Consider the following 22,222-nt stretch of genomic DNA (forward strand, 5'->3'; position numbering starts at 1 on the left):
AAAATCGTCAATAGCGTTAATATTATACACTGTATACTCACCAAAATCATGCTACACAACAAGGGTCACCTGATAATCATACTACAACAGTTATTTCAGGAAAAAAAAAATTGCATAATTTTGGGGAATTTTATTTTGAAAAATCGTCAATAGCGTTAATATTATACACTGTAGGATGACCAAAATCATGATACACAACAAGGGTCACCTGATAATCATACTACAACAGTCATTTCAGAAAAAAAACTTTTTGCATATTTTTGGGGAATTTTATTGTGAAAAATCGTCAATAGCGTTAATATTATACACTGTAGGATGACCAAAATCATGATACACAACAAGGGTCACCTGATAATCATACTACAACAGTTATTTCAGGAAAAAAAAATTGCGTATTTTTGGGGAATTTTATTGTGAAAAATCGTCAATAGCGTTAATATTATACACTGTATACTCACCAAAATCATGCTACACAACAAGGGTCACCTGATAATCATACTACAACAGTTATTTCAGGAAAAAAAAAATTGCATATTTTTGGGGAATTTTATTTTGAAAAATCGTCAATAGCGTTAATATTATACACTGTAGGATGACCAAAATCATGATACACAACAAGGGTCACCTGATAATAATACTACAACAGTCATTTCAGAAAAAAATATCTTTTTGCATATTTTTGGGGAATTTTATTGTGAAAAATCATCAATAGCGTTAATATTATACACTGTATACTCACCAAAATCATGCTACACAACAATGGTCACCTGATAATCATACTACAACAGTCATTTCAGAAAAAAAAATCTTTTTGCATATTTTTGGGGAATTTTATTGTGAAAAATCGTCAATAGCGTTAATATTATACACTGTAGGATGACCAAAATCATGGTACACAACAAGTGTCACCTGATAATCACTCACCAAAATCATGCTACACAACAATGGTCACCTGATAATCATACTACAACAGTGATTTCAGGGGGAAAAAAAGTTTGCATATTTTTGGGGAATTTTATTTTGAAATATCATCAATAGCGTTAATATTATACACTGTATACTCACCAAAATCATGCTACACAACAATGGTCACCTGATAATCATACTACAACAGTCATTTCAGAAAAAAATATCTTTTTGCATATTTTTGGGGAATTCTATTGTGAAAAATCGTCAATAGCGTTAATATTATACACTTTATACTCACCAAAATCATGCTACACAACAAGGGTCACCTGATAATCATACTACAACAGTTATTTCAGGAAAAAAAAAATTTGCATATTTTTGGGGAATTTTATTGTGAAAAATCGTCAATAGCGTTAATATTATACACTGTAGGATGACCAAAATCATGATACACAACAAGGGTCACCTGATAATCATACTACAACAGTTATTTCAGGAAAAAAAAAATTGCTTATTTTTGGGGAATTTTATTGTGAAAAATCGTCAATAGCGTTAATATTATACACTGTATACTCACCAAAATCATGCTACACAACAAGGGTCACCTGATAATCATACTACAACAGTTATTTCAGGAAAAAAAAAAATTGCATATTTTTGGGGAATTTTATTTTGAAAAATCGTCAATAGCGTTAATATTATACACTGTAGGATGACCAAAATCATGATACACAACAAGGGTCACCTGATAATCATACTACAACAGTCATTTCAGAAAAAAAACTTTTTGCATATTTTTGGGGAATTTTATTGTGAAAAATCATCAATAGCGTTAATATTATACACTGTAGGATGACCAAAATCATGATACACAACAAGGGTCACCTGATAATCATACTACAACAGTCATTTCAGAACAAAACCTTTTTGCATATTTTTGGGGAATTTTATTGTGAAAAATCGTCAATAGTGTTAATATTATACACTGTAGGATGACCAAAATCATGATACACAACAAGGGTCACCTGATAATCATACTACAACAGTCATTTCGGAAAAAAAACTTTTTGCATATTTTTGGGGAATTTTATTGTGAAAAATCGTCAATAGCGTTAATATTATACACTGTAGGATGACCAAAATCATGATACACAACAAGGGTCACCTGATAATCATACTACAACAGTTATTTCAGGGGAAAAAAAATTGCGTATTTTTGGGGAATTTTATTGTGAAAAATCGTCAATAGCGTTAATATTATACACTGTATACTCACCAAAATCATGCTACACAACAAGGGTCACCTGATAATCATACTACAACAGTTATTTCAGGGGGGAAAAAAGTTTGCATATTTTTGGGGAATTTTATTTTGAAATATCGTCAATAGCGTTAATATTATACACTGTATACTCACCAAAATCATGCTACATTTGCACAACTGAAACATCTGTACATAGTTTTTCATTATTTGATAGGTGATGGCAATCTAACCATTTATTAAGCTTTTTAAATGACTCTGACTCAGGTGTGAGCTCCTTTTACAGTATTGACAGTAATGTCTGAAACAATAAACTTTTTTTTTTCAGAACTGGAGTGATTTAAATATTTGCAACATGGGCATTGGTGTTCTCCTTAGGTCTATTACATTTTCTTATTGGTGGATAACATTTGACTTTGAATATAAAAAAATAGCTTGAGGAAAAATTATTAATATATATTCTAACACATGTTCTATATCGTGTCAAGACTATCTCTCCATTCTACATATTCCATATGTGTGTGTGTTTGTGTGTGTGTGGGGGGGGGGGGGGCAATATCCACTTACTTTGAGTTTGGGAGAGCTGGTCTACGGGCCCCTCTCTGGATTGCTGCGACTGTCTTTGCTACCCGGGCTGGTGAAAGCGTGGCGGCTTGTGATACCGGTTTGCCGGTCACACAAGAGATGTCTGGTATGATCCGGCGGGGCCGGGACCAGCTCCACAGCCAAGACCACCTCAATTAGGTTCTGCTGCTTCCAGTGATCTACGGGTCCTTTTGGAGGCCAGCCAACATGTGTGCTCGCTCGGAGGGGCAGTGCCGCAGAGATGTGGCTCGTCTCTAGCAGCACTTAGAGTACCTAGGCCTGCACCTCAACAGGAAGAAGAGCAGGCTCCAGCCCTCACAGTCCACGGAGTTCCTAGGCATGTGTTTGGATGCCAGGGCAGGGACTCTTTACTTGACTCCTGTGAGACAGGCCGCCCTCAGGGCTTGCTTGTCCCAGTTCCGGCTTGGGGCCAGGGTGACTTGGCTATGTCTCCGCCTCTTGGGGTTAATGGCAGCCACAGTGCATGTCATACCCCTGGCTCTTCTGAACATGCGCCCAGTGCAGCGCTGCCTCCTAGACCTTGGATTTTGCCCACAGAGGAATCTGCAGGCCAGCGTATTGGTGATGCACAGACTGTGTGTGGCTCTCCGTTGGTGGCGGCGGCCGACCAACTTGGCACGTGGGACGGTACTGGGGCTTGTGTTGCGTCGCCAGTGGTGTCATCAGATGCATCCCTGGTAGGCTGGGGGCTGTCCACGAAGGCAAGGGCATCAGCGGCCTTTGGCACGGACCCTGGTTAACACATAAATGTTTTGGAGCTGCAGGCTATCCATTTGGCTCTTCTGCACTTCCTGCCAGAGCTACAGGACCGCCATGTGCTGGTGAGAACAGACAGTACAGTAGCGGCGGCATATATCAACAGGCAAGGGGGCCTAGGTTCCCCTCGCCTGTGCAGATTGGCTCGGGCAATATGGGAGTGGGCTCATCCCCAGTTCAAGTCCCTGAGGGCCACATACGTGCCGGGTCGGGAGAACCTTGCTGTAGATCGGCTCTCCAGGGGGGGACCCCTTCTCGGAGAGTGGCAGCTGCATCCAGAGGTTGTGAGCGGAATATGGGATTGCTACGGCACAGCCGTGGCAGATCTTTTTGCATCCAGGGAGAACACTCATTGTCCCCTCTTTTTCTCCATGGGGAGGGACAATCCTCCCTTAGGGACCGATGCGATGGCACATCAGTGGCCACTGGGCTTCCTGTATGCCTTCCCTCCGTTCCTCCTCCTGCACCAACTCCTACAGAGAGTCCAGCCTCATCCTGGTGGCCCCCAAATAGCCCCAGATGATTTGGTTTGCCGAGATTCCGCCCCTTCTTCAGGGACAACCGTGGGAGCTACCCATTCGCCGGGACCTCCCGTCCCAGGCCGAGGGAACTCTTTTTCATCCTTTTCCCCAGGGCTTCAGGCTTTGGGCATGGCCCCTGAGAGGGCCGAATTTCTAGCCTTGGGATTCCCCCAGTCTGTAGTGGGTACTTTGCAGGGGGCCTGGGCTCCCTCGACCAGGGTTGCTTATTCCTATCGTTGGGGGGTGTTTCAATCATGGTGTGCCTCACGACACGTGGATCCCCTCTCCTGTATGGCCCCTGGTATCCTTGAGTTCCTTCAGGAGCTGTTAGAGGCAGGCAAGTCTCCCTCGACGTTGAGGGGGACGGTGGCAGCCATAAAGGCCCATGTTGGGCCTCGTAAACTGGCACAGGGTTGTTGTGACCTTATTGCTCAGTTCTTTAGGGGGGCTTGTAGGGTTGCTCCCTCTCCCAGGAGGCCGGGTGTCCCCCCATGGGATTTGGAGATGGTTTTGTCAGTCTTGCGGCATGGGCCGTTCGAGCCTCTGGAAACGGTTGAGCTGAAATGGCTTTCGCTCAAGACTACATTCTTGTTGGCTATTGTGTCGACAAAAAGGGTGGGTGAGCTACATGCCCTTTCCGTGCATGAAGAGTGCTGCCGCTTCTTGCCTGGGAATGCTGGAGTGCTGCTGCGCCCTAATCCTGCATTCCATCCTAAGGTCTGGTCTGAGTCCCACGCCAACCAATCTCTTGAGCTGCGCCCTTTCCGCCCTGATTATCAGGTGACCCTTGTTGTGTAGCATGATTTTGGTGAGTATACAGTGTATAATATTCAACGCTATTGACGATTTTTCACAATAAAATTCCCCAAAAATATGCAAAAAGATTTTTTTTCTGAAATAACTGTTGTAGTTTGATTATCAGGTGACCCTTGTTGTGTGGAGTGAATATAGTGAAGACTACTGTGTATAATATTGAAGCTATTGAAGGGAAATCAATGGAACGACAGCACATGACAGTGATGATATTGAAGTATTATACACAAGCACATTTTGTAAAAATAACTGTTGTAGTGTGATTATCAGGTGACTGTTGGTGTGTGGAGTGAATTTGGTGAGACTACAGTGAATAAAAGTGGAGATATTGAATATTTTTCGCTTTGGTACTGCACTTTGTAGACGGTCCCTAAGCGCTCGCCTCTCCGCCCGCAGTGCATAGAGAGCAATATATTTCCTGCAGCCTGGAGGACGACTCGTTTTGGCGAAAATTAGTTTGTAGTCAATAGTCTACCTTACTACGATAGGAAAGAGACATTTTTTTATGTTTTAACAATGTTTTGTTTGTGAGCTATTGATAGCTGAAGTTCGAATCTGCCAATCTCTTTCTAACTTTACCCAAGTATTTCAGCGATCCTGCACTATGGCCCACTAAAATGACCGAGTCTGATAGAGTAGGAGTAGGAAGAGCAGAGGAGAGGCAGTGTTGGTTAGACTTAAACTACACGTAGTTGAACTACATAGCTTAACTACAATTTGCTGTAACTTGCTGGTAGTTAAACTACATTCATATGTTGTGCTGCGTCAAGTATTTCAACTACTTTTTGGGTCATTTTTTTGTAGTTTAACTACTCAATTTACAAACTACAATTTTGGTCAATAACATGAAATATTTTTGTTGGCATGGACGCCTTTATTTAGCAGCGTATATGGCATGTGCTCTAACCACTCGACCACCTGCACATGAAATATTTTTTATTAAAAAAAGACCTATATAATATAAATGTTATTTTAAATAAAAAAAATAAAAAAGGCATGAATCATGTCATGACATGCCAACATTGTTGTTCAAGACACACCGATCTAGAATATGTCTGCCTCTTTGGGTTTTTTATTACATTTTTTGTAGACTGATTTACATTTCTGATTTACATGTGGATATTGGGGTAGGATTTTCATGTTCTCTTTATATTACCCAACATGTCTATGGTGAACCTACAGTATGTTGACCAACATGTCAGCTTTTTTTCTTTAAAAAAATAAAACTGAGTTGAGAGGCATATTTCTGCTGGCATGTGAATTTTTTGTAGGCTATTATATTTAGTTTCATATAGACCACATGTTGATTTATTTAACGCTGAGTTAAATGAGTATAATGAGTATAAGTAGTTGCTAAAGCTACTTTTTTTAGCTGTAGTTTTACAAACTACATTTCTCCAGGGTTAGTTTGTTCAAACTACTGTCAGGCTGAACTACATGTAGTTTTACAAGGTATGCTTGCAAAGTAGCTTCCCCAACACTGAGGAGAGGAGAGGAAGAGCAGAGGAGAGAAGAGGAGAGGAAGAGCAAGGGAAAATGAGAAATCCGGGTGCGTGGGGGCCCATCTAAGATTATCTCTTCCCGGGCCCAGGCAAGACTGTCAGCTGGCCTGCTCATACATACACAATGCATGGTAAGGGGTGTTAAATAGATGTTCACAGATATCATTTTTAACCACTAGGGATAAAAACAAATTATAGCCCTAGGTGTGAGAATTTATAGTAAAAGTTGTTCATTGACTTCACACAATTAAAAGCATAGCGCCACCTAACTTAAACCAGAGTACAGGTCTAATCAGCTTAAATTGAGAACACCTGGGTGGGAGTGAGGGCCTTTCAGTAACATATTGCTTAACCTTAAATCAACAGACATTTTTATCGTATTATAGCAGAAAAACATAGGTGTAATTAATACTATTATTATTGATTGTATTCCATTTCACAGTACATGCTTGCTCATTGCATGATTAATTGGGACACTTCAGTTTCATTGAGAAAAACACCCGAATCACGTTGACACACATTCACACCTGGAAGCTGCCCAGTACAACCACAGTCTCACCTGCTGACCACTGAGCTGCGTCAAAGGCCAGACGGTCAGAGCAGTCTGGATTAAGGCCTTGCTCAAGGCCAAGTGAGGAGGGAAGTATTACAGGGTGTCCATAAAGTCTCTTTACAATTTAACACATTTATTACAAAAGCAAATGAAGACAAATCTGTGGAAATGTAATCATTTAATACACCTCTATATGGGCTCCATTAGTTGCACGAAGCACATCAAGACGGTACTCGATTTCTTGCCATGTTCGCTGTAGCAGAGCCTCATCAATGGTGGCAATGGCATCAGTGATCTTTTGCTTCAGGTCGTTGATGTCCCGTATCTTTGTTCGATACACGATACACAAATGCAATGTGATTAAAAACTTTGATAACCACTGAATACATAGAACAAATCTGATTAACATATCTCATCAATTGCTTTTGTAATTAATGTTTTAAATTGTAAAGAGACTTTGTGGACACCCTGTACTTTTTCACTTTCCTCACTCAGATTTATTGTGCTGGTCACAAGTCTGCTTCCCTAGACTCTCTTCTCTAATAATCATTATTATTTACACTTGTGTTTTTCCTGCTATGGCGGGTCACACTGTCTGCTGTGAAAAACTGTACACAGCAGATGAATCACTGAAGTGTCTGCACTGCGTTACCACACAACTTAGAAAGGCAAAACGTGACCACATTTGATGAGTTTCTATTCATTTCTTTAACATAATATACTGACAATTATGGAAACTAATGACTATCTCTAATATAGTTAAACCACATTAAGTCTGTTGTGTATTTTGGAAGAAAAAAAACCAGTCTGAAGTGATTTAAAAGTTTTTGACCGGCAGAAAATGGAAAACATGCAGAAATGCTGATATGTTAACACTTCCCTAAGCCTGATTTAATTGTAATCCTAAACCCCTGGAGGTCCTGACCTGAACAAAATGTCCCAAACATTTCAGTCTGGAGGTCTAATATCGGTTCTCACACTGGACGGTGGTACAAAACACACACACACATACATCCATACACCACCAATCTCACGATTCAAGTTTCATACTTTTGCATTTATCAGCAACTAAGTCCGAATGTCCTCTTGACGCACGTAGTCACAGACTTTATGTATGAATATTTCTTTCTTGTACAGTAACACAGTATGTTTATTGTGGCATTTTACCAGTATAGGATATATACAGTGTGATGATATAGGCAGTTTGTTTTCTCTACACTTGCTGGCATTATATGTGTTTCTGCGTCAGAGAGTCTGTTAAATGCACAATCTGTCAGTGTACATCTGTCACAACCAAAGCTGATCCCTGTAGCAAACAGAGAATAAGAAGAGAAAGTATAGCAATTTTTTTTCTTTATTACAATTTGTCTCTTATTTTCAATCAGGTGAAGAAAAATACCTTTTTTGTTCAGTATAATAAAATATGTTAACTTTATTCATTTTAATGCAGAAAAACAATGACAACAAGAAAATAAAAACAGAAACAAACATTTTTCTCTCTCCCTCTTTGTAAACCTGGAGAGCTGCTGCATTGCGTGGGAAGCACGTACAACGGAGACAGAGTGTGAGGGAGCGGTGGGAGGAGGAGGAGGAAGAGGAGGAGACAGAGGATAATGACAAAAAAGATAAGGCCAGAGACATACAAAAAATGAGCGTAGTAGGACAGGAGTGTGATGGTGCCGGGGCGGTAGGAGGACGTGGCAGTGGTAAGAGCAGGTAGGCTGGTGGTCCCGAGTCAGGACGACTGACAGAGTGTTCAGAGGTCGCTCTCTCCATACAGAGCGGTAGAGAAAGACATGTAGTCGAGGGCTCCGGGCACACTGTCGGGACCGGTGTAAGGGGCCATGCGAACGATGCAGTACTCTGCCTGGTCTGGAGGCAGCTCCCTGCGCAGCTCGTCTGCTAAAATGTAGTTCTATCGAGGAGGACAAAAATAATATGATTTAATGTGAGAACAGCAGCTGTGAGTACTGTAAGTTATCAATGCTTTCAAAGCTCTAAAGTAGCAGATGGTGCGAAGTTGAGGGGAAAAAATGTGCTCAATAAGAAGAGCAGTTGCAGGATTGATCGGACATCTGGATTTCATATTTTTTGAATATTTCATTTTCTTTTAAATTATCGTTGAATTTGAAGCTTATTCCTCTGTTCCATAGAGCTCTATGGTTGTCCTAAACACTTAAATAGGTGACATGTTCCTTTTAATATCCTGAAAATACACACTGTAGTTTATTTTGAATCCATCCCACACACATTATCCTGCTGGAAATATTCACCAGAGCACCAAATGTGTCTAAATCCTCCACTTAAAATAGTCCCCAGCAAACTATTTCCTCCTGTTTGAGTCATGTTTCCTAAAAACTACAGCGTCCAGCTGTTTTAGGAAATGACTGAACCTTTCCGATAAAAAGCTTTAAGATTTACATGTTTAATAGGAACCAATGGGCGTGGGACTGCATGCCACAGACGGGGCAGGAAAGTCGGAAAGTAATGACAGATGGAGTAACACATTGTTGGTCTTAGTCTTTTAGAATAACACCAGCCTTAGCTTTTAAATGTGCAGCTTGGTTGTTCAAAATCAATTTACTTTTTGTTCTTCCTCATATCTTTGTCTCTTTTCTGCAACCCTAAAAGTGTACTAAATATTCCTCTTTTTAACCATATTAAGCTTAATTTACAGGAAGCAGCTACATCCTGCATTGTCACTCGTGTTTTGCTGAAACCACAGCACAGCGCTGTACCTTATCCCCTGCCAGGACTTTGAAGGAGGCCATGACTTGGTCGGCAGTGTCTGTGTCGGCCGTCTCGCGGGACATGAAGTCGATGAAGGCCTGGAAGGTGACGGTGCCTTGCCGGTTGGGATCCACTATGCTCATGATGCGGGAGAACTCGTTGTCACCCTGGTGGCAACAGAGAGGATCTGTGAAGCTCAGTCACCGTGGAGACAGTCCCCACAGCAACACACTAACCAAACCACAGCAAATCACTGATATTCTGCATAAGTAGATATAAATGTCTAGACTTACTTTCCAATTACATATAACACAAGTGAGTTTTAGATTATTTTGACGTACTATTGAGCAAAAATCATACAAAATACATCATAATAAGTAAAATATACATACATTATTTTCTGTTTAAAATAAAATAAGTGTACAATCTACTCGTTACCACTTCCAGCTGGTTTACAGTCACCTCCTACTTGCAGATGCACATAAAGACACACAGTCAAATATCCATACTTGATGAGTGCTCATGGCTTTACCAGGTTGTAACCAATGGAGATAAGGCAGGTTTTGAAGTCTTCAGCATCCATGAATCCTGTTCTCTTCTACAAGGTCAGCGATGAACAAACGAAACCAGGAGGAAGAGAGAGATATAGAGAAAAGAAGTGGCAGGGGTAGCGGAAGAAAACCATTGGAAGAATAAAGGAGCAGCAAAGAGTAGAATTTAGAAAAGAGTGCCGCACCAATCCACAATATGGATGTTGCAAGGTGAGGGAAATCAGGAGGGATATTTAGACAGGAGGGAGAAGTAGTGATGGCAGGAATATAGGGAGAACAGGGGGAGGGAGGGAGGGAGGGAGGGAAGTATAAGGGTGGAAAAATGCAAAGAAAGGGGGGAAAAAAAGAAAACTGTTAAACATCTCACCACCGGGGTTTTGCTATGACTAAGTACCTGTGCATCGTTGGCGATATCGAAGCCCAGGCTGATCAGGCAGGCCTTGAACTCCTCCGCGCCCAGAGTGCCCGAGTGGTCCTGGGGTGTGGGAGGCCAGTGCCAGGCGAGGCGTCGGGGGCCACAGGCCATGCAGCAACACATACAGCCGTGTCAGTGAAGGTGAAGGAGGGGGGTGAAGGAAGGGGGTGGGGGGGTGAGGGAGAGGTCCGTGAGGTAGTGTTGGTGGGGGGAGGAGGGTGGGAGTGCACCATGCACAAGGGGGGAGGAAAAGGAGGTGAGGGGGTGAAGGGAGAGGGCCATGCACGAGAGATAGAAAACAGAGAACACAGTGCATATTCATTAGGATCTGGCAGGTGAACACACGGTGGCAGCAGTGCTGCCATGCTGGGCGAGGGGCATTCAGAGGCGTTAATGTGCAGTGTGGCAGGCAGACTACAGGGTCCTGTGGTGAGGTTATTCATATCATCGATGGCACATGTACTTGACAATACAACATATGCTTTTCTCAGATGCAAAAGTATCTCTTTACCTTTCTTTGTACAGGCAAACATCACAGGATATTGCTTCATAAAACACTTCCCACGGTACAATCACAATCATGTTCTCACTACTAATATAAGGTCAATGTAAAAACACAGACTTGAGTTATTATTGATCATTATGGCTGTAAAGTACAATTATTTTCATTATCAATTAATCTACCAATCATTCTCTCTACTTAAAATGTCTTGTTTTACCTGACCAACAGTCCCAAAACAATAATTTAATATCATAGACGACTTAAATAACTGATCACCTTACCAATAACTAACTAATACTTTCAACTTTACTGTGATCATTTTCACAGCTGATTATTAGTTGAGGCTTTTTTATTAATTGATAAATCTACTATGCTCGTCACTACTCCCCAGAGCACAAGGCAAAAGCCCTAAAAATATTCATTTATACTTATAAACCCATTACAAGGCACCAAATTCTCACATTCGGAAAGCTAAAACCGGCAAACGTTGACATTTTTGCTTGATGAATTACTAAATTAAAATCAACGAATTGTTTTATCAATTGCAGAGACAGACAGTCGAAGTGAAATACTCTAAGAAATCTTTCACACTTTCAAAAGATATTAATTTTCTTGGACACAATACAGACTAATTACTTTTTATTCTAATGGATCAGATTAATTGGCCATTTCTCCAAAGCTCACCTTTCCCTCACATGTACCAACAAGCGTCAAGTTAAAAAGCCTTGAAGAGCTAATCCTAATGAAATATGAAACAAAGGCACAGGTTCAGGTCCACAGTTGACCTCCTGTGGGCTCTGATCATCATCCTCAGGTATTGATTAACAATAGGGCAGCTCTGGAAAAATGCATGAGGTAATGGTGGAGTCCACGAGAGCTTGGTGGGAGAGCAAGGGGGGTGAAATGGGGGAGGAGGAGGGAGAGGAGAAGGGGCTAAAATAAAAACTCATCCATAATTGGTGCTGTTCCTGACATGTTGAGTCTCAGTGTAAACTCAATGCTCCGGAGGCAGGAGGGCGGGCAGGAAAGCAAGTTTTATAGAAACGACCATCAATGGAAAGATATTTTGTATATATTTAGACATTTTATAGCTTCCTGTCTGTCTTGCTCTGTAATCCGTTTTTTTTTATTCCATGCAGACCTTCTTGTATTTAACAGTAGGAGGATTTAGCTGCCTGATTCTGGCTGTAGTCTTCCTTGATGTGTCTAAAAAGGCCCTGAGCACTTAAAGATGAATATTATGTCAATGAACTGTAAATCCCCTTTTCAACTAAGCGGTTAAGGTCACTGCACAGCCTGATGCATTTCACACACACAATCTGTACACTCAATATTTTCTGGTTAAAGGATAGTTAAAGGATTGCCGTTAGCCACACCTCGGGCAGCATAACAGAACGCGAACAGTCTGGAAACCCAGAAATGATCAATTCTCACCTCAACTTCTTTGCTTTGAGGATGCAGTCTAAATATACAAAGGACAAACTCATGGTTACATCCATCTTTAACAACATGAACCCTTTTTTTGTTTTGGTCCTTTTCCAATCTCACTTCACAGTACGCGTATTTGCCTACAAACCAAATCCAAAGAGTTGGCTGTAAATGAGCGATGCACCACCCGCCCTCGCTCCCTGCTGCTTTGTGTCTGCAAAGTGACTCATTACCAGTACTGACCCTGTCGAAGTGGTTGAAGGAAGCACGGAACTCATTCAGCTGCTCCTGGGTGATGCCCTTGGCGTCTCGCGTCAAGATCTGGTTCTCGATTTCATTGATGGTGCGGGCGATGGTGGTGAGTAGCTGCTCCCAGCCCACGCGGATGTGCTGCAGAGGGAAGAGAGACACAAAAGTGAGGAAATTCAACAAGGGTGAATACGAAGAAACGGATATTAAAAGAGTTTTAGCTGGGCTGTGGTTTTGGGTAAAAGAGCAGTTGTTAATCATTTGTTTCAACAATGAAAGGCAAGATGATTCACTGCATCAGGACAATGCAGATAAGTCCGTAGAGTTTATTATTTTATTGATTGTTCACAGTATATAAACCTGAGTGTGAGCAAAAAAATTATTCAAAGAAAAATTATGACAATCAGTCAGACTCTTAACACTGGCCTGTTATTCAGCATGTATAAAGCAGAACCATCTAAACCAGTGACTCCCAACGATTCCCAACCAAGTGGTGGTGATACAAAGTGTAGACAAACGTTCCCTTTCCCTTGAATGAGACAGAGTCCAACCTTTTGACTGGTAGTTTATATCTAAAAATCTAACCACATATTTGTGTTTAGGGAAAAAATGATCACACAGAAGATGTAACGTTTTGAGATGCATGCATGAAATCTAGCCAGTTGATAAATGGTTAAAATGTCCAGCTAGAAATATAAAAGTTGATGAAACCTCCTAAAAAAAAAAAAGTGACCACTATGTCTTGTATGGATTCACATGTGCAGGATCCACAAAAGCCAGAGTATTGAACAGTATCATGAAGCCATTTATTGAAGAGAATAAAGAGATACTTTCATTATCATGGGTGTACAGTGAATAAAAAAGTCTAGACTGCTGTTTTTCTTCAGTCTAGTCTTACACTGGTCAAATCATAAAAGAGTGAACGAGGCTAAAAAAAAAAAAATGAAGTGCAGACGAAAATATTGTTTTTTATAAATAATTCTCTCTCCTCTTATCACTTTGCACAGCAGCTGATTATGTACAGACACCCACATGAAAGCTTTGAAAATGGGTCAGTTGATGTTCAGAATCTCAATAATAAAATTTATATTACATGTAATTATTTTGGCCAGTAAAAATGATTCTTGGCAGGCGGTGATCTATAGCTTTCCAGCACTTGGCTGATGAAGAAAAAGTTAATCTTGTAAATGCAATGTCAGGAGAGATTTAAGAAGTGGTTTATTTATTTAATGTTAGGACTATGATACTGTCTCTGAGAAAACTTTCTGTGGGTGGTTTAACATGTTGCCTCCATTGTTCGGCTCTCTCTGGCAAACCACAACAATCTGGCACCAAGAAAGTATAAAAATTATGTTGCAGGGTGCAGCCAAGTCAGATGAACATTTCACAAAAACCTACCGGTATGTGGAAACATTTACTGGATATTAAGTAGATGAAGTAAAAATGTTGGCTGATGTGTTTAAAGCTCTGATCTGGGTCTTACCTCCATGGTGTAGTTGGTGTGCTTGTTGTCAAAGATGAGAGCTTCCTGAATGAGCTGGTGGTCTCCCTCCAGCTGGTCGATCTTTGGCTTGTAGTTGACGATGCTCTTCTCGTACTGGCGTAGGTGCGTCAGCTGGTCCTCCAGGGTGCCGTGCATCTCGATTGAGATGCGGCCGATTTCCTGTGGGGACGAACAGAGGCGAAGATGCTCATTAAAAGAAGCATGACGAGGTTTTACACAATGGAAGACATGATGAGAACACATATGAGCAAAAAGTCACCATTTCTGCCTGCCCTTTATCTCTTTACCACCACCACCAACCTAACCCTTTTATACGACATGTTATATCTTTTAAAAAATCTAATCTTGTTAATGCTTCTTTTTCTGTAACTATAAATAACAGCCATAGTGTGAAATTTTCAGTTTATAATATCTGGATTTTATAAGCCTACATTTAATTTTCTCAATGTATTGATGACCACATAGGAGAAAACATTAAAATCTCCAAACACAGGAGTTCCAAAGTTTGACTATTTCTTATTTTAAACATCTGGATATCAAATAATTACCACAGGAATGGACTGATGACAGATTAAACTATACAAAAAATGTCCTGAATTAAATACAAAACCAATTTACACACAGGCTGCACCAACATCAGCGCTGAGCTCGTCATCATGCTGGCCTTATTCTGAACTTGTAACGTGGTCATTAACTGTTGGCTCTGCTCATACTGACCTCCATCTTGGTCTGGATCCAGGGCCCGATGACATTGGCCTGGTTGGCAAACTGTCTGCGCAGACGCTCGTTGTTCTGCTGCCGGGCGTGCTCCTCGATCAGAGCCTGGTCGCGCTGAGGCACCAGCTGCCGGACCTACAGCAGGCAGGAGAGTGATGGAAAACCCACACCAGTTAATATTAATTGAGCCTAATGGAGCAGGAGGAGTGACATTTATAATTAACAGAGAACATTATTTGATTTTATAAAAGTCTTCCATCTTTTTTCATACAGCACAATCTTCCTGGAACATTTTTCTCTGTGCCATGTCGTTCAAAAGCTGTTTCACACCGAACACAAACATGCTCAATAGTTATTTGTCTTTTAGTCGTTTTTGTTTGACTCAATCCCACATACACTGTCCTGCTGATGGGAAAAACTCACAAGCACACTAAATCTGTGGCTGAAAATAGTCACTGCTTACTCCTGTTTGAGTGTCGTTTGCTATAAACAACAGGCGTCAAGGCTCCAGCAACACTTGTGGTATGAAGTAAACTTTTTTACGAGACCAACTTGTTTCCACTTGTGGTCTTCAACAGAGTTGATTCTTTATAATACAAGTACTGCTGCTGTCTTAATATCTCTTAAACAATGCTCTGAAATAGAGGGAATTGTAATTTTTTAGCAGAGCGGGGGTTTCTGGCACATCTTAACCTTCACCCACTCGGTCCCATGATAATGCTGCTCTTCATTCTTCAAGTGTTGATGAACTTTTGATCCCTTCAGACTTCTTTCCTTCTCTATGCACCTTGGAGGTGAAGTTGTGCCAGTAATCACTACTCCATTAAGAACTACATTATTTCAGATTTAATCTAGATATTTGTGACATGTTTTCAAACATTTACATTTTGAGCAGGAACAAATGGGCTTGAGGCTTGAAGTAACTAAAAAGGCTAGAGAGTCAAAGTTTTAAGAGATGGACAAATGCACTGTTGGTTAAATAAACAATAGAGTATCACCAGCTTTATTCATTACATATGATAATGAAGCATGCTATTCATGATCTTTACCAAACAATATTTCTCATTTCTAACAGGTGCAGAATACATCTTTCCACTTTTTGGCCCTGAGGTTAAATTTGCCATTTGTTTAAACCATTTGTCATGAAAGCTGACACAGATATGTTTGATTCGCCCTGTGTTGGGAAATATTATGGAAAATATTTGGCCCTTTCTAAAATCTCACTACCATTCGTATGCCCTGAAGCAAAGTTTTGAACACACCAGATGAGTCTGGCAGGAAGCTGCTGGATTAGAGTTTCCTTACATAAATAGAGTTATAACAACATTATGAAGCTTATTTCCTTTCTCATGACTGATTGTTTTTGTTTTAACATTATATTTATTGGCTTTGGCTTAGAAAGAACACAGTCATACATACACTGACATTTACGACCTAATGATTGATTCCTATTACCTTGTCCCATTTGGCATTAATCTCCTGTGGGTTGATGGTGGTGTAAGGGTTGGAGCCAGCCATGTTCACGTGATAGGTCTGCACAATTTTGGCAATCTCGTTGTGGATGCCCAAGATGGCCTGGCGCTCTTTGTCCGCCTCTGGCAGCGTGGCTTTGAACTGCTCGTGGGCCGTGCTCAATCCCTGAGATCAAAACAAAACAAAACACAAATGCATAAAATGAAAAACAGAAACAACAATGCAACAATGCTGTACTGTAAACCTACAGTACTTTCATTGGTACTATACATGATCTATATAAAGGTTAATAATACATTGCTTTTCTATGATTCCCAGCTTTACATTTGATTTTAAGAATAAGTTCACAACTGTTTGAGTCTGTCTTAAAACAACAGTCCTAAAAACAATCTAAAAACAACCATTATGAACACTGGAGCTGAATTTTGCATTCCTCCTGTTCATACTGACTATTAGAAGATTGCATCATAATGTGTTTACAATATAAGTGATGGGGGGACAAAATCTACAGTCCTCATTTTGTGCAAAAACTGTATTTAAACGTTTCTCTGAAGATAATATGAAGCGTCAGCAGTGTGAGTCAGTCAGATCAAGTGGATATCATCCACAGTTACAGTCTTTTTAGCATCAAATTCCCTTTTTGTGTCTAGACGGACAGTGTTTTCCTGTTCAGCTGCAGTGAAAGCTTGAAATTTGGCAGTAAAAAGACAGAAACATCGAAAGATATTTACTTAACTTGACTCATTTGGATGACTGATGCCTCATATTAGCTTTGAATACATTTTTATGTTTCTCATCACTTACATTGTAAGTGCACTATGAAGGGATCTCTTAATGGTCAGTATGAACAGGAGGAATGATTACTGTTTGAATGTTCATTTAGGCACCTGACTGTTGTTTTAGGACAGACTTGACACAGTGAACCTGTCCTTTAAACGATCAGCAACAAATGTTGTGTACATACTGTAACCCCAACGCTGTTTTCATGCTTCTTAACTCCTTTCATTGATTCAAGGGTAAATAAAGTCTCCTCTCTGTGTTTACCTGGATTTCTTCAATGGTGTGGACGATAAAAGTGTCCTGAAGGTCCTCCATTGCGCCCTCCATCCAGTTATTGAATGGAGCCGCTCTTTTGGCAAACTCAAGGTAGAGTTGGTCGATGGTTTCAAGGAGCTTCTCGGTTCTCTGTAAAGCATACAGAACAAGGTTACCACACTCAGACTTTATATTGGCCGTGAGGATCCTGCTGGATGAAATTTAAGGATTCATGGAAGCTTGACTACATTAAATATGTTCCAGAGAGCTGAGCTATAGAGATGGATTTGAGAGTTATATTTCTACAAATTAAAAAATCTACAAACTTTAAAGGATTTTCAAAGCTGGCAGGAAGCCTGAAAATCAAATAGTCTCTTCCCAGCCTCTTACTGTGAGAGAGAACACTTTCATCTCCAAATGTGTAATTATTTCTGCTCTAACCAGCACCAAGAAGAGCAGTGTGAATTTAAATATAGGGATAACAAAGTGAGTGATTATAGGAGCTAGAAATTTGATTCTTCAGTGACTTGATTTTTTTTCTCTAATCTCAGTCTCAGAGTCTCTTTCTTAACCCCGTCTCACCTGCAAAGCCTCGCTGCGTTTCTGGGTCATAGCTCCCAGTCCGTCCCACTGGTCACAAATCCGCTGGCAGCGAGCGTTTACACTAGGAGAGTCGTAGTAGTCCAACTCACTGAGGCACAAAAAGACACGGAAAAAAACAGATACATGAGCATTATCTGCATCACATTAGAGCAGATTGTAGCTGTTTAAGCAGCTTTCAAGTGAACTAGAGCCGCTGTTATTCATTTAGCTGTTTTTCTTCCACCATATTTCTTCGATGCACTTTATTGGATTTCTGATGCTGCTGAGACTTCAGTTTCTCATCTTTATTTTCAATTTTTTTGTCCTGTAAAATGGTTTTATAAGCTTCTTATGATCTATTTCAGTCCCTTGTAAGTTTTTCATTTCTTTTCTTCTTCTTTTAAGAGATTCTAAGCTTCAAAACAGCAACTTTAGATGTTTTGTAATAAAAAAATCTGAAAACAACAACTAACTGAAAACACTTCAATAATTCACAACACAGAGAGAGACAGAGATGATCAATATAACCATGTGGCAGAGCAGAGACACTGACAATGAAAGGGGACAATGATCAATATGTGTTTCTGAATCAACTGAATGTCCTGGATGCAGAGACCACTCTCAAACATTACGTACAGCACACCAATTCCACTGTGTTGACAATGGTGATAACACCTGGCAACCTTCAGTACTGTATATCCTAATCTATTTAGCCTTTATTGATCCATAAAAAGGTAGCTAGGCAATCTTTTGCATCTGTTCACGCCGGCAGTCTTTATCATCTCTTACTTTAGCTCCTGTGCGATGGCTGCGATCTGCTCCACACGGTCCTGATGTGCGGCCAGGTCGCTCTCGAAGGCCTCGTGTTTCTTCAGCAGGGCCTTGATCTCTGACAGAGAGGCCGTCTCGTAGTCCCGTTTTTGCAGCATCTCCTCCTTACCTGCAAGCAAGGAGACAGATAATTAAAGAAAATTAAATCTGCTCGCAATAGTTGTTAGACTGTATTACAACAAAGAACAATTAAATATAGCATTTTAACTAGCCCAACATCACAACAATTGAAATGTTTATGAGGCTGTAATTTCCACTGTGGCCTTTACCAGTTTGGGGCACATGAGACTAAAACACAAGAGAAATCAGGATCTGTGTGTGTTCAGGCAGTCAATAGCCCTCGAATCCTTTCAAACTCTCCGTACCTTCAGTCCAGGCTTCATGGATGGCTGCTTTCTGGCGGAATTTCTCAGCCAGGTGGTCGAGTCTTTCCAGCCTGCGAATCTCATTGAGGAGCCACTCTTCATAGCCTTTCTCTGCTCCCTCTAGACTTCCCCATGCATTGTTAATGTCCTGCAGGAGGCACATGAGAATACAAAAAGAATACTTGAGAATGTACTCTCGCCAAAAAAACAAACAACATGTGAAAATTAGGTTACAAAGAGTGAAAATCTATTTAGTTCTTATAAGCAAAACTCAAAAATAAGTTTCTGATGGTTGTTCTTTGCTCTCATATCTTTGAGGACTGTTACTGTGTATGTGCATGATCACTTAAGGTTCAATTAGAATTAAATTAGAACTTACATAATGTTGATAGAGATTTTGTTGGACTTTACAAAAGAAACAGGATGTTGCAGTTGTGTAACAGGTTGTGAAAGGTTGGTGCAGTTATTCAAAGCACATATTTATAAAGTAAAATATAGTTTAATATAATATAAATTGCACAAAGGAGGATCTCAAAATGATCTTTAAGAGTCGTCGTCAAATTTAAAGAACTTTTTTTTTGTGTGTGTGAGTTTTTACTTTCACAAATTGTCGTAACCTACCGAGACCATCTTTCCCTCTGAGGGCATGAAGGCAGGCCTGTTGCTGAGCCTCAGTTTGGTCTGCAGGGTGTTGAAGTTGATCTCCAGTTGGCACTTCTCCTGCACTTTGGGCGGCTTGTGGAGGCGGCGGTAATCTCTGAAGTCCTCCAACTTCTGCTGCATGGCCTGCATGGTGTTCTCAGGCATGCGGTTCTCCAGCCAGGGGATGGTGCGGCGGATCCACTCCAACAGCTGCAGAGGAGTCGTGATGGTGGTCGTGGAGAGTGTGTGTGTGTGTGTGTGTGTGTGTGTGTGTGTGTAGTCAAAGGCAAGAATAAGAGGAAGGGAGGAAGAGGGAAATTAAGATCAAGGAAAAGAAGAGGACAGGAGAGGAAAATGAGAAGCAGAAAAAAAAGGAAGAATTGTGGTTGACCGAGAGGAAGTGAATGAGGAATAATGGATGTAATGAAAGTGTGAAATGAAGAGTTGTGTCAGCAAAAGAAGAGTACAGGTTGAGATAATTGGTTAGCAGTTAATTGGTTGTTATTCATTTCTTGCAACCAAATGTAACCCTGAGAACATATTTAAAGGACCATATCTGTGTTTTTGCATGTTTTATCTCATTTTGCTACACTTTGTGTGTGATTTTCATTGCTGGACACCATATTACATAGTTTAGTAACCAACAGCTGCCCTCAAGGTGTCATTTCATTTCAATATTATATGAACATTTTTTAACACTTGCTTGAAAATGGTATTTATTCACACTGAAAATTAAACAACAATTCAGCTTGAACCAAATACTGTTTTTAGTTGGTTCATCCAAGTGTTGGCGGAAAGTACTGACATTCAAGACTATGCAAATTCAGATGTCTGAGCTTCCCACATGTACTTGAATGCACCACGCAGAAGTCTTTTCAAAGCAATCGATGCCTTCAATGGACTGTTTAAAGTTATGATGTTAATATAACTTTTAAGATGTAACACAAACATTGAGAAAATGGTATGCTCACTATGATGGAATAAAAATATCAAGTCATTTTTAAGTCTCTGCGAGTCAATTTCCACATTGTACTGACACTAACTGAAACTAAAGGCTGCCTGGATGATAGAAAAATTGCCCTTATAAATCTAAAATCTTGCACTTTGGAAAATAGTCTGACGAAATATGCTGTGCTAAAACAGACAAAAACACTCGTACGGTCTCATAGGAATGACTATTATATTACTTTTGTATGCTTAAGAAACAAAACAGCAGTGTTCGTCTGGCTGCTTGTTTATCTTTATCTACCGTGTCTGTGGTCTCTAACCCTGCACCTGCACGGAGCACAATCATCCCCGGAGCTGGGAGGCAAGGGAGTGGCTCAGAAAGGGGAAGAGGGAGAGAGGGAGGGGGGGGTAAAGGAGATGCAGGGCAATTATAGGAAAATCGGGGTGTGCTCACATCACTGGCCAGCTTCTCATAGTCCTCCATCAGCTGCTCATTCTCTTGGTTGACAGCCAGCACCTTGCAGATCCTGTTGGCCGCTGTCTCCGCCTGGATGACAGGGGCGAGGGGAGAAACAGTGTGAGACAGAGCAGAATGAAAGGACTTTTTTGGGCATCGTCATAAAGCTTTGGTGGTGGTTATCCGTCTATAATTTGCAATGCATATATATTTGGAGCAAGCTCCAGGAAATTAAAGTGATATATTTGATTTATCCCCTGCAGTTTAACTACAAAACATCCATCCACACTACCCACACATGTGCCACAGAATTTCCCAAACGAGTAATTTAAGGGATGAAGCAATAGATCAGCAACAATGCTGCAAGCAAGTAAAAACAGGACAGCTTGTGTATGATGTTATCTCTGCAACACTGTCTAGGCTTGTGTGTTGCACCATGAATGTCACCCAAATGTCCCAAGATTAATAATCTAATGTCTGTTTCTGCAAAGAAGGACTCTAGAGAGCAACGCTGACACCTCAGAGAGCTTACTCTTTAACGTGTCATATTGTGCCGGTCTTCAGGTGTAAGGGCACCTTTCTCTCTGCACTGCTGTCTTTTTATAGAAAAGCAGCATATAGTGTTTTATTTTAGCCTCTCAACCTACATACAGAGAGGTCTAACCCCCTGTGAGGATAAAAAAGCACAGAGAGAAAGGGGGTTCACACATGACAACAACACTTCCTTAACATGGCCTGTCAGTCTTTATCACTGGCCTGGCGATGCATGAGTGAAGCAGAGTTTCCATGACAACATGTAGCCATGTAACCGAATGGGTTCAAGATGAGTAAATGTGGTCAGGAAGCTCATTCGGAAAAAAAAAAGAGCAGAG

The 22,222-nt window shown here is 40.7% G+C and overlaps 1 protein-coding gene across 1 annotated transcript in view; it reads right to left on the bottom strand.

Annotated features, from left to right (window-relative positions):
* Positions 1-8,084: 8,084 nt before the first annotated feature.
* actn1 (actinin, alpha 1) overlaps positions 8,085-22,222 on the bottom strand; it is a gene marked incomplete in the record, with an annotated part of 56,520 nt that continues 42,382 nt past the window's right edge. Inside the window, 14 exon segments of the mRNA XM_062440112.1 lie at positions 8,085-8,836; positions 9,660-9,818; positions 10,184-10,249; positions 10,597-10,677; positions 12,791-12,937; positions 14,280-14,459; positions 15,018-15,152; positions 16,473-16,655; positions 17,535-17,675; positions 18,108-18,216; positions 18,897-19,047; positions 19,304-19,451; positions 19,925-20,155; positions 21,348-21,440. Of these exon segments, the coding sequence (XP_062296096.1) occupies positions 8,678-8,836; positions 9,660-9,818; positions 10,184-10,249; positions 10,597-10,677; positions 12,791-12,937; positions 14,280-14,459; positions 15,018-15,152; positions 16,473-16,655; positions 17,535-17,675; positions 18,108-18,216; positions 18,897-19,047; positions 19,304-19,451; positions 19,925-20,155; positions 21,348-21,440 (1,983 nt within the window).

Source organism: Scomber scombrus, chromosome 19 (assembly GCF_963691925.1).
Source record: "Scomber scombrus chromosome 19, fScoSco1.1, whole genome shotgun sequence".
Taxonomy (NCBI): domain Eukaryota; kingdom Metazoa; phylum Chordata; class Actinopteri; order Scombriformes; family Scombridae; genus Scomber; species Scomber scombrus.